Source organism: Haliotis rubra, unplaced genomic scaffold (genome assembly GCF_003918875.1).
Source record: "Haliotis rubra isolate DU_JTF1 unplaced genomic scaffold, ASM391887v1 Scf1102, whole genome shotgun sequence".
Lineage (NCBI taxonomy): Eukaryota > Metazoa > Mollusca > Gastropoda > Lepetellida > Haliotidae > Haliotis > Haliotis rubra.
In genome coordinates this window covers 92,729-112,117 of record NW_025765007.1, presented here as the reverse complement: position 1 = coordinate 112,117, position 19,389 = coordinate 92,729, and the positions used below count along the sequence as shown (strand labels likewise).

The window sequence follows — 19,389 nt, the reverse complement described above, 5'->3', positions numbered from 1 at the left end:
TATAAACACCTATTGCTGTGATTTACGCAAGTAGTGAGTCGTGCCCGTCATCGCTTAATCCATCTTTAAAGACATATGTGTAATTTCCGACAGTAAAATCGCCGTAATTTATCGATGCATCGGTAGGTTGTTTGGTGTCCGCCATGTTAGTGGGCAGACAAAAATAGTGCATTACCGTAAACCATGTATGATTGCGCACGGAAAACAGAGACCTGTATAACGTTTTCGATTGTAGAATTCAAATTATACGATGTTGGTATGATTCATACGTAAGCAATTTATGTATGCAATTTCTACCACATCTGTTTCCAAATGCAATAACATGAATGTGAGTATATGCAGTTGATAACAATTGTTTGACAGGGATGTAAGTTATTTAACTGGTTCTTTTCCCGCTGTATGCTACTCTGATTGTTTCAGATAAAACACGAAATATTCTCTCTATTGAAGTTGAAGTCTTTGAGCATTATGTTTGTACGATAAACAGACCAAAGTAAGTTCAAAATAGAGCATGTTTACATGGCGATGGTCGTTCAAGGTGATTCAGCAACTTACTTTCTGTACCTGGTTAGACATAAAATGATGCCGATGGATAGATATCAAGATTAAACTGACAAGGGCACCGTAAAGACAAACTTAGTGTCCTCTTTTAGCGGTTAAATTTCCCCATAAAGTCGCCATACAAGAAAAGGTACTGCCGAATAGCTATTTCACTACTATACAATATATTATAAGTATTATATCCTACTATGACCAATAAATACTGGATTGTGATTGGTTAACTTAAGTCATTCAGAGGTATATGATCACGTTATATACCTCTGATTTTCCAACACAGTATGTATTTTTTGGAAATCGTAAAAACGCAGTTATGGTAGAATGGAGATAAACATACTGTGTTGGAAAATCAGAGGTATATAACGAAATTAGTATAGATTTAAGTAAAGAATTTAGAGCTATTTTAAACATTGCATACCTAACATTGCATACCCTGATTATAAACATAGCATACCTGATATGAAAATGATATACAGGAACTCCACCTTGCGGGAGTAACAAGAGTGAAAAGTGGGTCAAATTGAGCTGATATGCTTTAGTTATGGAAAATATGCAAAGATAAAGACAATTTGTCTTGAAAACATATCTGCATGCATATTCCATGTATCATACAGGTTAACAGCTGAGGAATGAAACATTGTGAGAATGGCAGGTTGTCCAATGAATCAATGTTGTATTATCAAGATATGGAACAGTTATAAATGCAAAATTTATAACATAATTAAAACAATTAAATGAAATGCTTTTGGCACTGAACCACTTTTTTTAACCCTGGAAATGACTATGGTACAAGCACCTCAAGCGTCTTAATTGAGTTTACATACATTTATACCGATAAGTGTTCAGCTTTTTGTTTTTATTTAAATATGTTTACTAACCATTTTGGTTTCCATGAATGTATATTACATTACATAAATTATTACTGTTAAATGTTTTCATAAAATTAGCTGTGTGCTTGTCCTTCAAGCTTTACAGATGTACGGAAACATGTTTGGAGACGACATGGTGAGACTTATGCCAGAGACACCACCTTTGGCGGGATTCTCATAATCATGTTACGGGTGGACAGGTAAACGGACGATTATCAGGCAAGGTTCCCTTTTGGCCTCAAGATCAAAACTTTGCTTACTAAGCCGATAATGTAAGGCCCTTCAGTGTCCATGTTGTGGTGACTGTTCTAAGCCAGCAAATCTTTACCACCCCTCCTTGGCCAGCGTAATTACTAGATTGTTCTCCAATTAAACACCTTTGGTATGATTTGGATCGGGGCCAATCTCTGTGAACATATTGTCTCACTACGGAAAGAGTGGCAGCGCATTCAAGGCTCGACAATCCGTCAAACAAACGTTTTCTTATCGGATGACATATGACAGGTCTGAACTGGTAAATGACAAAGTTACAAATGGTATATAATTATTATTCGAAAAAAATGTTAAAAGACTCATCTGGAAATGATTGGGATTGAGATAATAATCATAGGACCCGTGAAGGTCCGGGTTAGAATGTTGATCTTCAGTAACCCATGCTTGTCGTAAAAAGCGACTAACGGGAGCGGGTGGTCAGGCTCGCTGACTTGTTTGACACATGCCATTGGTTCCCAACGGCGACGATCGATGCTCATGCTGTTAATCACTGGATTTTCTGATCCAGACTCGATTATTTACAGACCGTAGCCATATAGCTGGACTATTGCTGAGTGCCGCGTAAAACTAATCATAGTCATCACTTTCTCAATTCTTCTCATTCAGTCAATTATTTGTGTCTTGCTAAATGTACCACATGTTCTATTGAGTTACATCGTATTACCTATGCATGACTTGTATTGAAATATAACAATTTAATTCATTGTTTCTTTGTAATGGTATTGGTTAAACACGATCAGGTTTGTTCGCTCATGTTAGAAGCAACGTTAATACATGAATATGTATTCATTCATTGTATATCATATAGATTCACAAGACTCAATTGTTTTGCATACATGAATACACGATGCCTATACCATTACAGTGTTTCTGGCCTACCAAAAGATTCAACCGGACTTTTAGCTGAAGGTTACACGATCGGTAGAGTATCGCATATACACTATCCTTTCACTGATCAGGGATTTGGGCCGAGTTCACTCGTTTCAATATGCCCGAGGAAAGGCAGGGATCAATGAAAGAAACTTGGGTTCAGAAGAGAGAGGGCATTTTGTCTCTGCTTGGTTTCTGTGTTGGATATGGCTCGCTCTTGAGATTCCCCTATCTTTGTAATAGAAACGGTGGCGGTAAGTGCAATCGAACTACTACCTGAAACGCAATTATATACAAAGATTATTCATTTTGATATGACTTCATTAAAGAGTAATTAATGCATTAATGCAATTCTCCTTACTGATGGATTAAATTATTTACCTGTAGAAACATTGTAATCGTCCTCAAACACATTTTGCAGGTGCCTTCCTCATCCCATATTTCACGGCTATCATCACATGCAGTGTTCCGTTGTTCTTCCTGGAGGTTTCCATGGGACAGTTCACCAGCAGGAGTGCCGCCCATGTCTGGGTTGTATGCCCTCTTTTTAAAGGTGACCACTTCATTTCATGTATATTACATAAGCACACGTGTGTTCAAAAGCCCAGTCAAACATTGTAGAAAATGGGATTTATTTAAATGCAACAAATTATTTTATCGGGAACGAATCGAATACACATCACTGCAAAGTAATCCTAATGCTAGTGCACTATAGAGTGGCAATACACTTACAAAGGCAGCATGAATCATAACAGCCATTGTAGTGACAGACCCGTGAAGATCCGGGGAAGAATATATCTCCAGCAACCCATGCTTGCCACAAAAGGCGACTATGCTTGTTGTAAGAGGCGACTAACGGGATTGGGTGGTCAGGCTCGCTGACTTGGTTGACACATGTCATCGGTTCCCAATTACGCAGACCGATGCTAATGCTGTTTGTCACTGGATTGTCTGGTCCAGACTCGATTATTTACAGACCGCCGCCATATAGCTGGAATATTGCTGAGTGTGGCGTAAAACTAAACTCACTCACTCACTTGTAGTGACAACAAAGCCAGTGACAACAATATTCACCTAGCAGTAGGAAAGCTTCTAAAATAGCCTACCCTGGATATCCAAGATGAACACAAAATCAGATCTATATTATGTAAAGCGAGATGATGGAGCACTCCGCTTGCTCAACAGCATAATCTAAAACACTTTCTAAGAAAGTTCCATCCAATGCTGAATAGGTCTCTGTTGTTCTGGAAGGTTCTATATTACCCTTGCCTTCACAAGTAACGTAATGTACCAATTTCCATAACACTCCCCTCTACTGAATCTTCACGATGCAGCTGCCATATTACAATATACAAAAATCCCTACTGTTCCAGGAATCGGAATCTCTCAACTGTTAACTGTCATCTTTGGACTCATGCCGTACACATTAATCATGGCTTGGGCACTTTTCTATCTAAGCCAATCGTTCAGGTCTTCCTTGCCCTGGACAACGTGTTACAATTGGTGGAATACCCCAGTATGTACCAATAAGGTAACCAATGGTTCATCCGAAGTCTACTTCAACAGTACTGTAGAGTATCAACTTCTGCAAACCGCCGTGTGGAGAAAGCCAAACTCAACGCTGACTGCAGCTGAGGAATACTGGCAGTATGTTTTGATCAGTTTTATCCAAGCTTCACCAGCTTATCTCCAAATTAGGCAGGGCCTATGTTTAGAAATATTTAGCCACACACATTTAATTTAAAGATTAACATCCCATATTGATTGTCCATAAATAAAAAGATCATGGTGAATATATTTTAAATTATAAGCAACTTTATAGCAATTGTTCCATTGTGAGATAATGATTGTGACAAGGCCCATTTCATTGTGGTCCTATATGGACGTCGCCAAAAGTAAACATGACGTTATCCAGTAAAATTTGAAATGGGCAAACGGACGATTTTCTGTATTTACGCAGAAAATAACCCTGTTTTGTTTGGTTAGTTGGCTGTTTAACGCGTCACTCAGCAATGTTCCAGCTATATGGCGGCGGGCTGTAAATAACCCAGTCTGTACAAGTCAACCCAGTGATCAACAACATGAGCATCAATCTAAGCAGTTGGGGAGCGATGACATGTGTCTACCAAGTCAGCGAGCCTGAACACCCGATCCCGTTAGTCGCCTCTTACGACGAGCATGGATTTGCTGATGACCAATTCCATCCCGCATCTTCACTGGTCCGGCGAATAACTATGGGTGATATAGTGTTAGAATAACCAACCGGCAACTGCGAATTAAGGATTATGTGCACATCCAGAATTAACGTTACCAGTTTCTTTCCCAAGGCTTGGAATTTTTTTGCGCCAAATATCTGCGAATTATGCAAGGTTTAGATCAGTACTGTTTGCCTCTCCGTATACGTCCAACCAATCCTATGGAAACATTTATGTTGAAAGGATCAAAGCCCTGGGAGCGTCAACTGGGATCGACAACTTCGGGTCTGTGCAGCCCCACATCATCTTGTGTCTCCTATGTTGCTGGACCATTTTGTTTCTGTGTATGGTGAAAGGTGTGAAGTCGGTAGGGAAGGTAGGCTGGTTACAAAAGCATGCTGTTCTATCACTATCTCTGACAAAGGTACCTGATGAAGGGTCGCACTGTATCACTAGAAGTGTGGAACATGTATCATTAAAATGCCATATACAATCGCGTCCCGTGTACATGTGGGATAACCGTCATGGCAATTGTCCTGTGTCGATATATTTGTTTAACTAATCCATACATATATAACTTACAAATATCGCACTTACCGCAACAGGAGCTCCTATGCGTATTGTGTAGTTTTAGGACCAGGCATACACACCAACTGTCAACAAAATATGACTGTCACGGAATAGCCCTAGAGCGTCATCATCAACATCACAAGAAAACAAAGTATGAAGATTAACAACATAAGTTTATTCAACATATATTACAACACACACACTTCCACACATGAAACATTTATCTTCGCACTCACTGTACACACCTTGCATAACCCCTACAAGTAAACCCTATTCACTCACTCACACTACAGTCTAAGTTTCACCCAACTCTCAAAAAACACCTTCCCAACACTCATTTCAAAACACCTCATCTCACACGGACAAGCAATTACTTTACATACCCACACTTCTACGTGTACACAAACACACACAAGTTACTTAATATAATAAACTAAGCAATAATATCCACACTTTAATTACATGTACTTATTATTCACTACTATGACAACATATCATACATGAAATAAATGGTTCGTACAACCATATTCACAATATCTATCTGTGCCAACACATAAATATTAAACTGATTAAAATGTTCAGTTAAAGGATGGTACTGTTAAATGTCCGTTCATGTCGCACACATGAAGGTCACACAAGAGTCAGATGCGTCGTCATCTAGGCCTCTGTCGCTGGATCCTCTCCAGGTCTGGTACACACACACGTGTAAGAAGGGGGTATTCGACTCAGGCGGCAACCGGCTTGAATATCCCAGGGTTACACATACCCGACCTGGCTAAGGTCAAGACTCCCATGGGACATCGTCGCCATCACGTCGCCATCATGCACCCATCCCAGGCTAGGTCTGCTCACGTCATGAAGCTCCATCTACTGAGTCGGTGTCACGACTTCACACATACACGCCCATCAGTAGGCTTTTGCTGTAACATTTGACGTGAATAATAAATACAACGCACTACATTTCACGATATTACTACATTATAGTGCTTACACTCCGAAACCAGACCAACACATGTATGCTTTCAACATTTTTATGGTTATATTACCTAATTGACTATTGCAAACAATTCCTTAAAAATTCACGACAAATAAATATTACACGAGTTGTAATATAACGCTATCATACATTTCACGCATCAATGCAAATCATACAATTTCCTCGAATACTCAGATTTCATACACAAAGCCTACATTGTATTCGCATAAAAATCATTCACAAAATCATACTCACGTTCACTGCAAAGAATTAAACATTCTAACCAAATAATAGAAACCATAAACAATACTCTATCACTTCTATATTACGCCCAAGTGACCATGAAATGTTCCACAAATATAGAACCTAACAGCAATATTAGTTCTAATGATAATAAATAAATGTACTCACGTCCAAGCGACCAAATATGACGACGGGGACGCTGTTGTGAAAGCTTAGTGTTAGGGAAAGGCGCTTATCCTTGCTTCGTAAGCGTAGATGGATGGGGAGATCAAGGGTTCTGTCAGTTCTGCAATTAGCGTCCGTTCTGGTCAGTGTCTTGTCTCGATCTGACAGCTGTCACCTGTCAGATTTGGCGGGTAAGTTGATCACGTGCCCCGATCACACCCGAAAACATGCGAGTATCACTGGATGGCCAATCCGATGAAACCCGATGTACGAGTGCGGAAGCACTGATCACTACAACGCTCTCTAAACTCGCTGTGCACCCAAACTACCGCCTCACCAGCCTATGTAGGACACACGCACGTGCTGCATGCTTTTCCTGCGCGCAAGCCCATGCTCATATACACTTGTTCGCTCGCTTACGCCTGGACTACGGGTTTTATTAAACTTGGTTGTGACAATGACACACGAGCTTCCAGAGTTTAATCAGCACCTGCTCCATCTAGCTGAGATACGTTTCGCTGACTGGAGATTCTGGAACATACACAGATGCAAACTACAAGACTATGTTTTTTCTGGAAATGGACGGATTGATCTTCGTATTGTATGTAACGTTAGCCATTAACGTCTGCCTTACAGGTTGCTTATGTGACTGCATTGATGCCGTACGTTCTCCTGACGGTGTTGCTGATCAGATCGTGCATGATGCCGGGATCTGGCGATGGTCTTCTGTATTTCATTCGCCCCGACTTCTCACGACTTGGCTCAGTTACGGTAAAATAAGTGTCTTCTCAACGCAGTACACATGAACTAGCTCAGTGGTTCTTCATACAATCCGTGCCATACTGATGTCACCCGGTTGACACTCACTTCTGTACCAGTATAGAACTTTCAACATTGGCATTATGATTTTGTCCTACATCCTTGAAAAACTGTCAAATGCCTTGTGACTTGCTTCATGAGACCTATCATGAGATCTATAAATGTTTGGTAAATTGCAAAATTAAATTTTGTCGTGAAGAGCCTCAAGGGTTGTCATAACCACACTCCCCCATTGTAATAGTTATATGTCAATATCAACGATTGAAGAAAGAGCAAGGGTGGTGAGATCTGCTGTTTGACATAATTCATTGTCTGACGGTGACAATTTCCTAAATTTCGTCTTACCATCAACAAAATAATAAGAAACGACGGGTGCAGCAGAAGTACCTGTGACTGGCTCTTACGAGCGCCAACATTTGTATTCTGCCCAAGTTTTTTGTTTGTTTTCTTGCGTGGGCATTCTGGACTTTCATCTGCAAAGTTGCGTATAAGCCCATGAGTCTGTTATTATATCGATGCGCTCATACAATATCGGGCTATTGCGGAAACCGTGTCGCATGGTGGTCGTCGTTTTCGTGTTACAGTTTAAGGGCGACGTGGGCCACCAAACATATTGAATTACTTTCTTTCGAATCAGTAAGTATTGCATTGCAACAAACAACAGGAAATCGTTAAGAAAACTTAAACAAGACGCAAGCATTTGCATTCCCGAAACATGAACTTCAATAAACAAAGCAGTAAAATTAACACTCATAGATTACATTTTCCATGAAGAAGATCCCTGTGCAGAGTGATACATGGTTTTGGGGCCGAAAACTGTAGCTACAGAAAATGTATCATCAACTTACAGTTTTTGAGAATATATTCTACGTTCTTCTACCCGCAGCACATTTATTGTTGCACAGCTCAGGCGTCTCCAAACTGCAAGGACCACATTTAGAGACCGCCTTGCTGATACCCCTACGTACATTCTGACCATACTATTATACAGTCAGGGAAATATTAAGATAATATTATATAATTCTCAAGAGAGCTAAATTGTCAATGGTTAACATTTAAACTATATATCAATTAGATGTAATTAGTGAATTAGGAAACAAGAAATTGAACATGGTCACGACCTACTAACCAAATATCACATTTAACATAAGAACCAGATGTCATTCGAATAAATGTTAATTAGAGGTTTTACACAAGAATCGTTATAGTTCCTTTTACCAGAAAGTTCATTCTTGATACTCCATCACATTTAATCATGTATATTTATAACAGGTATGGTTGGAAGCTCTTCTCCAGGCCTTTTATTCAATGGGTACAACGTTTGGCACACTGATCACTTTTAGCAGTTACAACAAATTCAATAACAATTACCTCAGGTAATTCCACATTATACCCTATTATCATCCTTGTACAACTTCCGAATTATTATAGCTCTTATTGGCATCACTTACCCCTTATTCTGCTTTATAGATTGTTTTGTATTCTGGATTTAGAGACGTGGCACTGTTGACAATCGTCGGAGAAGCGACCAGTATATTTTGTGGATTGGTAATGTTCTCTACTCTTGGATTTCTGGCTCACAGAGCACAGGTACCGTTATCGGAGGTGGTATCTTCAGGTATGCCATCCATAACAATACTTTAGATGTAAGTCTGCACTTCTTTCAGTGCCGTTCCTATTAATGTTTACGAGTTTTTAAGAACATCGTAATTTTATGATTATCCCGGATGGCACTCCACCCAACAAAAGTACTAGAATCTGTACTTTTCTAAGAGTACTTTACTAAGAAATTGTAATCCCAAATATAACATACGTTACATTTGACCACTCTCTAAATGGCATTGTGTAATCACAGCTTTCGGCCGAGGGATCCGTGCCAATTTAAACTTATCAGAGGGGCACACAAAGTCTGCAGTCTAGATTACCAGTTGTCCGACGTCCATTTTTGTGGAAGTCGCGCTGGCTGAGCGGGTTAGGCTGTTGACTTTGTGTGCTTGCGATTAGGTGCCTGACTCTGAGGGTGTGGTATTGAATCCCGGATGGGACTCAACCCAACAAAAGTACTAGAATCTGTACTTTACTAAGAAAGTGTAATCCCAAATATAACATATGTTACATCGTAATTTCCGATAACCAATTGATGTTTTTACTCAAAGTATTTACCTATATTGTTGAGATGCCGTTCCATCCGATTGATTTAACCAAATGTTCTATTACCAGGAGTAGGACTTGGTTTTATCATCTACCCTGAAGCTTTAGCCCAGCTACCCTTGCCACAACTGTGGTCTGTCCTGTTCTTCCTCACACTGCTGTCTTTAGGGATCGACACTGTGGTAAATATTTCCCTCGACATTATTCATAGTGAATTAGTACATTTTCAAGTCAGTATTAAAATAGCGAGTTGTACTTGTCGCAGACATCTAGACATATATATATATGTATGTAAAGTAATATCTTTATACATGAACCACTCCACTGGTAGATGTGCCTCTACGTATGTCTATCTAGATTGTACCTTCTAGTTCATTATCCAAGATTCGGAGATTGTTCAAGGAATTTTTGAAAGAGGGGGAGATGTTCCTTACAACGCAGTTGGGTTTTTTTTGGTTGTTGTTTTGTTGTTGTTGTTTTTGGTAATATTTCGGGTGTGTACTTGTCAGTGGTGGGGATTACTTTTAGTTTAAATTGGGTGTTATATCTGTAAGTTCTTTATAAGTATGTTCGTCATGAACGTACTTTACTGACGAGTAGTAGGACGGTGGGATTGTGTAGGTAGGACATCTGTTATATCTGTAAGTTCTTTATAAGTATGTTCGTCATGAACGGACTTTACTGACGGTAGGACGGTGGGATTGTGTAGGTAGGACATCTGTTATATCTGTAAGTTATTTATAAGTATGGTCGTCATGAACGCACTTTACTGACGGTAGGACGGTGGGATTGCGTAGGTAGGACATCTGTTATATCTGTAAGTTCTTTATAAGTATGTTCGTCATGAACGTACTTTTACTGACGGTAGGACGGTGGGATTGCGTAGGTAGGACATCTGTTATATCTGTAAGTTCTTTATAAGTATGTTCGTCATGAACGTACTTTACTGACGGTAGGACGGTGGGATTGCGTAGGTAGGACATCTGTTATATCTGTAAGTTCTTTATAAGTATGTTCGTCATGAACGTACTTTACTGACGGTAGGACGGTGGGATTGCGTAGGTAGGACATCTGTTATTCTCTGTAAGTTCTTTATAAGTATGTTCGTCATGAACGTGTTCGTCATGAACGTTTACTGACGGTAGGACGGTGGGATTGCGTAGGTAGGACATCTGTTATATCTGTAAGTTCTTTATAAGTATGTTCGTCATGAACGTACTTTACTGACGGTAGGACGGTGGGATTGCGTAGGTAGGACATCTGTTATATCTGTAAGTTCTTTATAAGTATGTTCGTCATGAACGTACTTTACTGACGGTAGGACGGTGGGATTGCGTAGGTAGGACATCTGTTATATCTGTAAGTTCTTTATAAGTATGTTCGTCATGAACGTACTTTACTGACGGTAGGACGGTGGGATTGCGTAGGTAGGACATCTGTTATATCTGTCAGTTCTTTAAGTTCTTTATAAGTATGTTCGTCATGAACGTACTTTACAAGCCATCCCTTCAAAGTAAACCTTAGTTTATAAATCAGATACTGTTCATGTCATAAGAATATTATTACAGTATCAGTATTTAATGTGTTTCTGTAAATTGTTTTATCTTTGGTCCAGTCAAGAAATTGATCGAAATTGGGATGTAGATATTTATGTTGTTTAACATTATATATTCCTATTACATTTCTTCAGGGTGGAGTCTACCTTTTCCAACTACTAGACTGGTATGCCTCCTCCTTTAGTGTGCTACTGATTGGCTGTCTTGAGTGTGTGGTAATAAGCTGGATCTATGGTACGGAATACATATACCTATGTTGTCTATGTCTGTTCTTTGTGTTACTAATGATCCAGTCGCTGTGATATATGTGCATAATACGAGCTGAAAAAATAAACTCAACTTTTAAATTATCGACGAAATGATTGCCCTGAAATGTCTTGCTGTCTAGAAAGGTAAGCGTGATGTTCACGTTTCATATGGTGTTTGATTCCGCAAAGACAATGGAGACAAAGCCCCTATGTAAATCGGTCACTTACGCATTTTCAGTTATGTGTGTTGTGACATTATAAACACAAAGTTTGTGAATTTCAGAACAAAAACAAGGTGGAAATTCGCTACCTCGTCTCATTAGATACACTCCTGTTACATTTACTGGTTATTGATAAATATTTCATGGAGAGATATAACAAATTGACCCGTTACCACGATCCTTAACGGTCATTTTCCCATCCTTTGGAAGGACATGATCAGCTTCATCCAAAAGGTGTTCAACAGTTTTCCATAATGATTGTAATCGGAGTATTACTTCTATTACTTTTTTGGCATGGCATTGCCTGTGATGGTGGTGGTGGTGGTGATATAGTTTTAGGGCGACTTGGAACAGAGTAGGATGTATTTGCGCCAAACACACAAAAACATGATGCTCGTTCAATAAAAGAAGCAGAAAATCAAACTGAAAAAGAAATGTTAAAACGGTTTAAAAGCAATACCTATATTTGGTTTAATGTGCCGACATATGCTTAGATTGTCTCATATTTGCCTGAATCAGTAACATTCTCTAATATAGCCCTTTGGATTGAACCGTATAGGATGTTGGGGCCCAATGTTGCAGCAAGGGAGAATGCATCGCTTTTCTCGAGCACGGCACTTCTAAGATTTTGTCTGATGTTAATATAACGGGGACACTCCAATAGGTAGTCTTATCACTGCATTGGTCACAAAGAGGTGATACTTCTTTATCAACAATACTTCTGTAGGCATTAGGTGTGCAGTGACCAAGAAAAAGCCTAGTTAAAACAACTTCATCACGCCTCTTACGACGGCGAATTTTACAACTTTTTGTTACGGAAGGACAGATACATATGTACATATGTCTTCCAGTAGATCCAACATCCCACAAGTTTTACCATTGAATGGAGACCGACCTCCGAATAGCACTTTCGAAATATCTTTGGCAAGGAAAGAATTCAAAGTTATCAACCTCATCCTTTAGCAATCCTGACTTGGCAAGATTATCTGCTGTTTCATTACCCTACAAACCGACATGAGCTGGTACCAATACAATATCACATGAGATATATTTAGTATTCAAATATGTGTTCAGTTTCAAAATTTCATAAACAATATCATATCTGGACCCATTTTACTATAGACTCAATAGCCTTTATGGCTGACAATGAATCAGTAAAAATGATTGCTTGGTGATTATATTTATCCACCCATCTCAGTGCTTGTAGAATTGCTATGAGTTCTGCTGCAAAAACTGATATATAATCATGAAGCCTGAACACATCGGAGATAATGTAATCGGGGATCCAGAAAGCACCAGCATCACGGATCATGGCCGAATCCTTGGAGGCGGCAGTATAAATGTGTGTAAACTCTGCATATCGTTCCTGAATAAAATCCTCAGAAATCGCTCTCACCATATTTGGGTTCATATCCTTCTGAACGATGGAACTGAGTTCATAGCATAGTCCTGGCTTAAGAAGAAGCCAAGGAGCAGTTTCAGAAGGTGCCCGCTACATAATATGGAACCTTTTGTCAAGGTGCCAGAGATAGACGAGGACTTGTCTCTACTCAGCGGCTCGAAGTCACGCAGCTACAGGGTAGAGGATACGGAGTTGGCTCAGCTGGATACCACTACTAGGAGGGTGTTCTTTGGCTTGGCAAGATCCCGTGGTATCAACGAGGTGATGATTAACACATTCAAGAACCCGAGGACCGACCAAGAACGGATGCTCCTGTCAGTGCTCGTCACGCAGAGGAAGGACCAGGAGTTTATTAACCACCTCACATCTACATCGGCGGGCATCACCCTGTTACGTCGGCAAGGTCTCCTCACATCCTGTACGTGGCCCGATCTTTACACGAAGCCTCTCCTACGCAAGCATTGGGCAGCTCCTACCTTGTTTGACGGTGGTATCCGGCAAATGTCCAGAGAGGTATCCCAGGACTCCAAGGATCAGATGTTTATCAAGTCGGTCCAGACCATGACCAACGCGTTCTGGCAGTCATCTCAACGCAACGAGTTTCGGTCCAGATTCTCGGGGATACAGCAGGCCAAGGAGAAGTAATATCCGGCATCTCGGGGTGGAAAGTCTAAATCTCTAACTCATCCTAGGTCATCCTAACTCCAGGTCATCCCGTCACTGAAGTTCAGGTTCGGAACGACTCGTCCGTTCCACTCCCAGCCGTTCCTGTGCAACCGTCAACCGTAGGTGGACGTCTAGGCTGCTCCTGGGAGAATTGGAGAATACTGGAAGACGTTCAAGTTCTACGCGAAGGGTACAGGATGCAGTTCAAGGCGACGCCTCCACTCACTGTCAACCCGCAGGTACATCTTTACCATCGACTCGCTGCTTGCAAAGAACGCCGTAGAAATCCTGGATCCAGGTCTCACCCCAGGTTTCTACTCTCCAATTTTCCTGGTACCGAAAACAACTCCAAGGAGAAGTTCTGCCTCATCTACAACATAACCCGTTTCACCCTAGACTGCTTGCTGAAACGGGACAAGTTCAAGATGCTGCATTTACCACAACTGCGACATCTCACCAGACCAGACGACTACCTAGCCAGCATCAGTCTGCAAGACGCCTACCTGCACATCCCAATACATCCCGCCTCGAAGAAGTATCTACGATTCTTGTATCAAGGGCAGCACTACCAGAGGAGGGTCCTCCCCTTTGGCATTTCCTCGGCCCCGTGGCTATTTACACGTGTAACCAAGCCCATCGTTGCGTATCTACATCAGCGGTTACTGCGCAGTGCATTCTACGTAGACAATGGAATCCAGGTGCATCAACTAGCAGATCAACTCAGACGTCAACTGCAATTTTCCATCCAACTACTGACGCAGCTGGGCTAGCTAGTAAACCTCGTGAAATCAGAGCTAGAGCCGTCTTAATATCTCCAATTACTCGACATCAGGAAAGAACTGCATCATGGTTCCAGAAGACCGGTGGTTGAGCATCCAGTTGAGTCTGCCAGACGCTCTCAACACTCCAGTACAAATAAGAGAGTGTCAACGTCTACTAGGTCTTCTCACGTCGGCACAGGCTCTCACACGCAGAGGAAGATTGCAGTTACGTCCGCTACAACGCTTCTTCAAGCCTCTTCTCGACAGTCTGCAGAGAATCGCCATTCCACAGCACTTAAAGGTGTAGATGGATTTACTGGATTCAAGTGAACAAAGCCTGTGATAGGATTTATAATAGAGTTACCTTCCCTAGAACACTGATAGCAATGACGTGTGTGAGGTTTTATGAATTTATTAAAAAGAAAACAAAAATGTGTTGGGATCGCACAAGTGTCATATTTTTCTACGATAAACATGAAGTTACATACCATATCTCAAGGGTTTTTTCATCTTATTTTGTGTTTGTTTCATGACCCAGCATTCCCAAGGTGGCGAGTCAATAACGAAGCATGTGACTTGATAAATAACAACCTCTTGTTTATGGCATTGAGTGACGTTTCGATGTAGATTGTTAAGAATCTTGTAAGGATCTACATCGAAACGTCGCGATAAACATGAAGTTGTTATCTATAAAATCGTATGATTCGTTACTGATCCGTTATCTGTAACAAAACAAAGTAACGCATCAAAAATATTCTGTGTAACAATGGATGTTCGTTTCAGGTTCCAAGCGGTTTAGTTTGGACGTGGAAATGATGCTTGGGCGAAGAACCCCGATGGTGTTGAGCATTTTGTTATCTTACATCACTCCTGCCATCCTGTTTGTAAGTAGACAAACCCCCTAAATTCTATGTACAAAGTAAGTGACACCCCCAATCCACCTGCATATCATGTACAAAATCAATGGTGCCCCTCCCCTTCCCCTCACACACACACACACACACACACACACACACACACACACACACACACACACACACACACACACACACACACACACACACACACACACACACCTAGTACATGTGGTACAAAATATATGACCATCCTTAAAATCATCACCTACCCAAACCATCCCCAAGCGATAATTATGAACGGTCCCAATAGTCAGCTTACTTAGTTAATCCCGTCATCGATCATGCTTTTAAGTTCACCTATTCCCCATACACCAGACGCCATAATGCAGTTTCCTGTCATTCCCTCTGTATACCCATTACGTTGACATAACCGTTAACATGCATACCTACAGTCGATTTACATGAAGGATATATCCTTGACAAATATGTCGTTATACATTGTCAAGACAGGACACATATTCAGTTTACCTTCATTTTCAGATGCTATGCTTTTCAGTTTCTGGTGACAAAGAGGATAGTAAAATATCATGGACCACAACAAATGCATTTCGGTATCAAGATCATTTGCACAGCATTAAAACATTAGTCACCCCTGTTATTCCGTGTGTACGTGACCCCAGCCTGTACAGAATGAATATGTTCATGACGTCTCAAGTGTAATAGATTAATGCTGATCGATGCCAACATTCAGATGAACCAAATGAAAACATATTAATTCTATATATTCATTCTAGGCTACTGATGTGAAATACCTATGCCAATGCATAGTTTGATCTTCTTAATATTTGTTTGGAGTGACAATGTATGTAAAACTGTGACAGGTAGTTATTCCCCTATTCAAATGTGACATTCAAAATTGTTGCATGATATTTCCTAAGATGTCAATGCAGGTTCATGTCAAAGGTTCCACTTAGAACAAGATACTGTTGTCTTCAGCTGTCTAAATATATGCTTTCTAGCAATGACTTACAGAAATTTTTCATATCAACTGTGACTTGTTGCAGTGGGTTTGCTGATTATTAGTTAAGCTATTTAGTACAAGATCAATGTCAGTAGAAAGAATGAAAGCTATAACATTGGAGTTACCTCCCTTAGTTGTTTACATTTTCGTCCCGGTCTAAGTGCCTGTCACCTCTGAAATAATGATCCCAAATGTAAAGACCCACATTTTAGACTTGTCTGCAGTTATGTGCGCTAAGTCTGAGACGTTTGCATAAGTCTGCATTCACCAACATACATGTGTATGAGATTTCTATATGATAAACTTCAAAACGTCAATTACCTTGAGGTCCAGAGACAGATAGTTTCTATCTTCAGGAAGCCCTCGGAGAGTTACGTTATGCTCCTAAAAAGTCTATGATCTTGTCTCTTCATGTACAACCCGTCTAGTTACATTGCATGTATGTTGCAAATTCAGCTCACATCTAGTCTGACTTCATGTTCGACCTGCCCAACTACGACAATTACTATGTGAAGATTTGAATATACAATGGCAAAGAAAACAATTTGAAGTATTAGGAATGAAATTTACTCCGGATTTGAATGATTTATGGGTTATAAACACAAAGAAAAGACTAGAAGAAATTAATAGATTACTAGCAACTTGGAGAAAAAGACATTAGACGCTGATAGAGAAAATTACTGTTATTAAGACATTGGCTCTTTCAAAATTAGTTCATATCTTTAACACTTTACCTACCCCTCCAGATGATTTTCTCACCGCGCTTGAGAGAGTATTTTGTAAATTCATCTGGAATGACAAAAATGACAAAATCAAACGGAGCACTTTAAAAAAAGATTACAAAATGGGGGCCTACGGATGATTGATCTTAAAACCTTTGTTAACGCAATGAAACCATCTACACTCAAACTATACTTAAAAAAACAAATCCTGATAACCCATGCAATTTTCCTTTTAAGGATATGCTAAAATATGGAGCAAATTTTCAGAATATAGTTGCAGTTGATAATCCTTTTTGGAAAGACGTATTAAAAGCATGGAAATTATATTGTATCAAAAATACCATAGATGCAGAGAACATTAATGAAATCTTAGCCCAACCTTTATGGTTGAATAACAATTTTAAAAACACAAATCACATCATTAGTCACTGGGCTAAAAGTGGAATCTTGACGATCAAAGATCTTTGTGATGAACATGGGTTTATATCCTTTGATCAACTGAAGCTTAAATTTGATATAAAAGGTACTCACTTAGATCTTGGATATGTTATATATATTTTACCTGAACCTTGGAAAAAGACTTTAAAGGAATATAGATATATAAACATTAATGACCTCACAATAAATTCACTCCAAAAGGATTTCATATCCCCAAGAAAAGGTTCAAGATTATTCTATGATAAATTGTTATCTGAAAATGTTAAACCTCTCATGTGCCAAAATGGGAAACATTATTTGACTGTATTGATTTTGATTGGCATTTGATTTTTCATACTTGTAGAAAAAATTCAAGAGATGTGAAACTGTTAGATTTTCAATATAAATTTCTTCACGGAATTGTTTATACCAAAAAAGAACTTTTTAGAATGAATCTGGTGGACAATACAATATGTTCTTTGTGTAATGATTCTGTTGAAACCTTACGCAATGTATATTGGGAATGTGATGAAACCAATACTTTCTGGAAGAAACTTGAACAGTGGATTACGAAACGTATCCAAACACTTAATTTGACAAAATCTTTGATTTGGTTTGGCTTTTTAGGTAAGAACCCATTATTGAACCGCATAATCTTATCTGCTAAGATATATATTTACACTTGCTCTTTGACAAAAACTATTCCAAAAGTTGATAATTACTTAAGGATATTGAAAAACATATTTACCACTGAATCATTCATCTCCAGAAGAAATAATAATGTTGAAAGCTTTTTAGTCAAATGGTTTCCTCTCATCCCTGAATTTAACCCTGAATGACTATTAAACAAAGAACATATCACTAACATTGATATTCAATGTACTTAGTTTACTATATCGCTATTGAGCCCACTAGCTTGTATGTGCACACATTCCTCTATATGCTTGTACTCATCATGTTTTTGTACTCATCACATTTGGAACAATAAAAAAAAAATTTAAAAACTACGACAATTACAAGGTCCACAGGAACTTTTACTTGACTTCATGAACTCCCCGCCGAATTACGTCAGTTAGGTTAGGTTGATCTCGTCATGTTCGACACGCCCATCCACGTTTATTAACTTCTACACGCTGGCTGTTCTCTTATATCACTTTCCATGAACCACCCTCCGTTTCTCAGAAGGCTCTGATCTATTTTCTCATTTGATCGTGTAGCCCATGATTTAAGTCCTATATGTTCTTCAGGCGGGTCTGATCCTGTCTCTCTTCAAATACGACCCGCCCAGTTATGGAGCATACGTGTATCCTTTCTACGCCAAAGTTGTTGGAATCCTCATGGCGGTCTTCATGGCTGCACCGATACTGGTGGTGCTGATCTACGAGGTTGTTCAGAGGGATGGGACGATCATGCAGGTATGTTTACTGGGTGGTACCGTATGCCATAGGTATTAAAGAGGAGGGTATTGAAGAAACAAATTCCAGAAAGTCAGAGGTAGTGAACACATTTATCAATCAAAGCTCAAGTATAAATTTTTGTGGTGGTTTGATTTAGATATTAATGTAATAGAGTTCTTGCAGACTGTGTGGCAATATACAGATTGTTCTATGGAGGACTGACTATACGTGCCATTTGGTTTCTCAGTGTCACTTAAAATGCAGCGGTGCAATACTTTTGACAATATGTATATTTTGTGGCAGGTTTATTTATGTAATAAGTTGCAAAGAAGGTAAAAATGCGGCAAAATGTTAAAGAAAACTGCAATCATCTCGGTTAGGTTGGATTTCGAAATGACTTCGATAATTCTAACATAATATCTACATCATTTC

The 19,389-nt window shown here is 39.6% G+C and overlaps 1 protein-coding gene across 1 annotated transcript in view; it reads left to right on the top strand.

Annotated features, from left to right (window-relative positions):
* The window catches only part of LOC124286872 (sodium- and chloride-dependent glycine transporter 1-like), a 29,157-nt gene that overhangs the window by 8,634 nt on the left and 1,134 nt on the right, over nucleotides 1–19,389 (top strand). Inside the window, exons 2-13 of the mRNA XM_046723317.1 lie at nucleotides 1,526–1,627; nucleotides 2,566–2,824; nucleotides 2,992–3,123; nucleotides 3,944–4,217; nucleotides 5,009–5,141; nucleotides 7,356–7,490; nucleotides 8,811–8,914; nucleotides 9,032–9,156; nucleotides 9,759–9,871; nucleotides 11,380–11,479; nucleotides 15,327–15,427; nucleotides 18,808–18,975. Of these exons, the coding sequence (XP_046579273.1) occupies nucleotides 2,689–2,824; nucleotides 2,992–3,123; nucleotides 3,944–4,217; nucleotides 5,009–5,141; nucleotides 7,356–7,490; nucleotides 8,811–8,914; nucleotides 9,032–9,156; nucleotides 9,759–9,871; nucleotides 11,380–11,479; nucleotides 15,327–15,427; nucleotides 18,808–18,975 (1,521 nt within the window). The 5' untranslated portion in view covers nucleotides 1,526–1,627; nucleotides 2,566–2,688. The remainder of the gene's footprint in view (nucleotides 1–1,525; nucleotides 1,628–2,565; nucleotides 2,825–2,991; nucleotides 3,124–3,943; nucleotides 4,218–5,008; nucleotides 5,142–7,355; nucleotides 7,491–8,810; nucleotides 8,915–9,031; nucleotides 9,157–9,758; nucleotides 9,872–11,379; nucleotides 11,480–15,326; nucleotides 15,428–18,807; nucleotides 18,976–19,389) is intronic.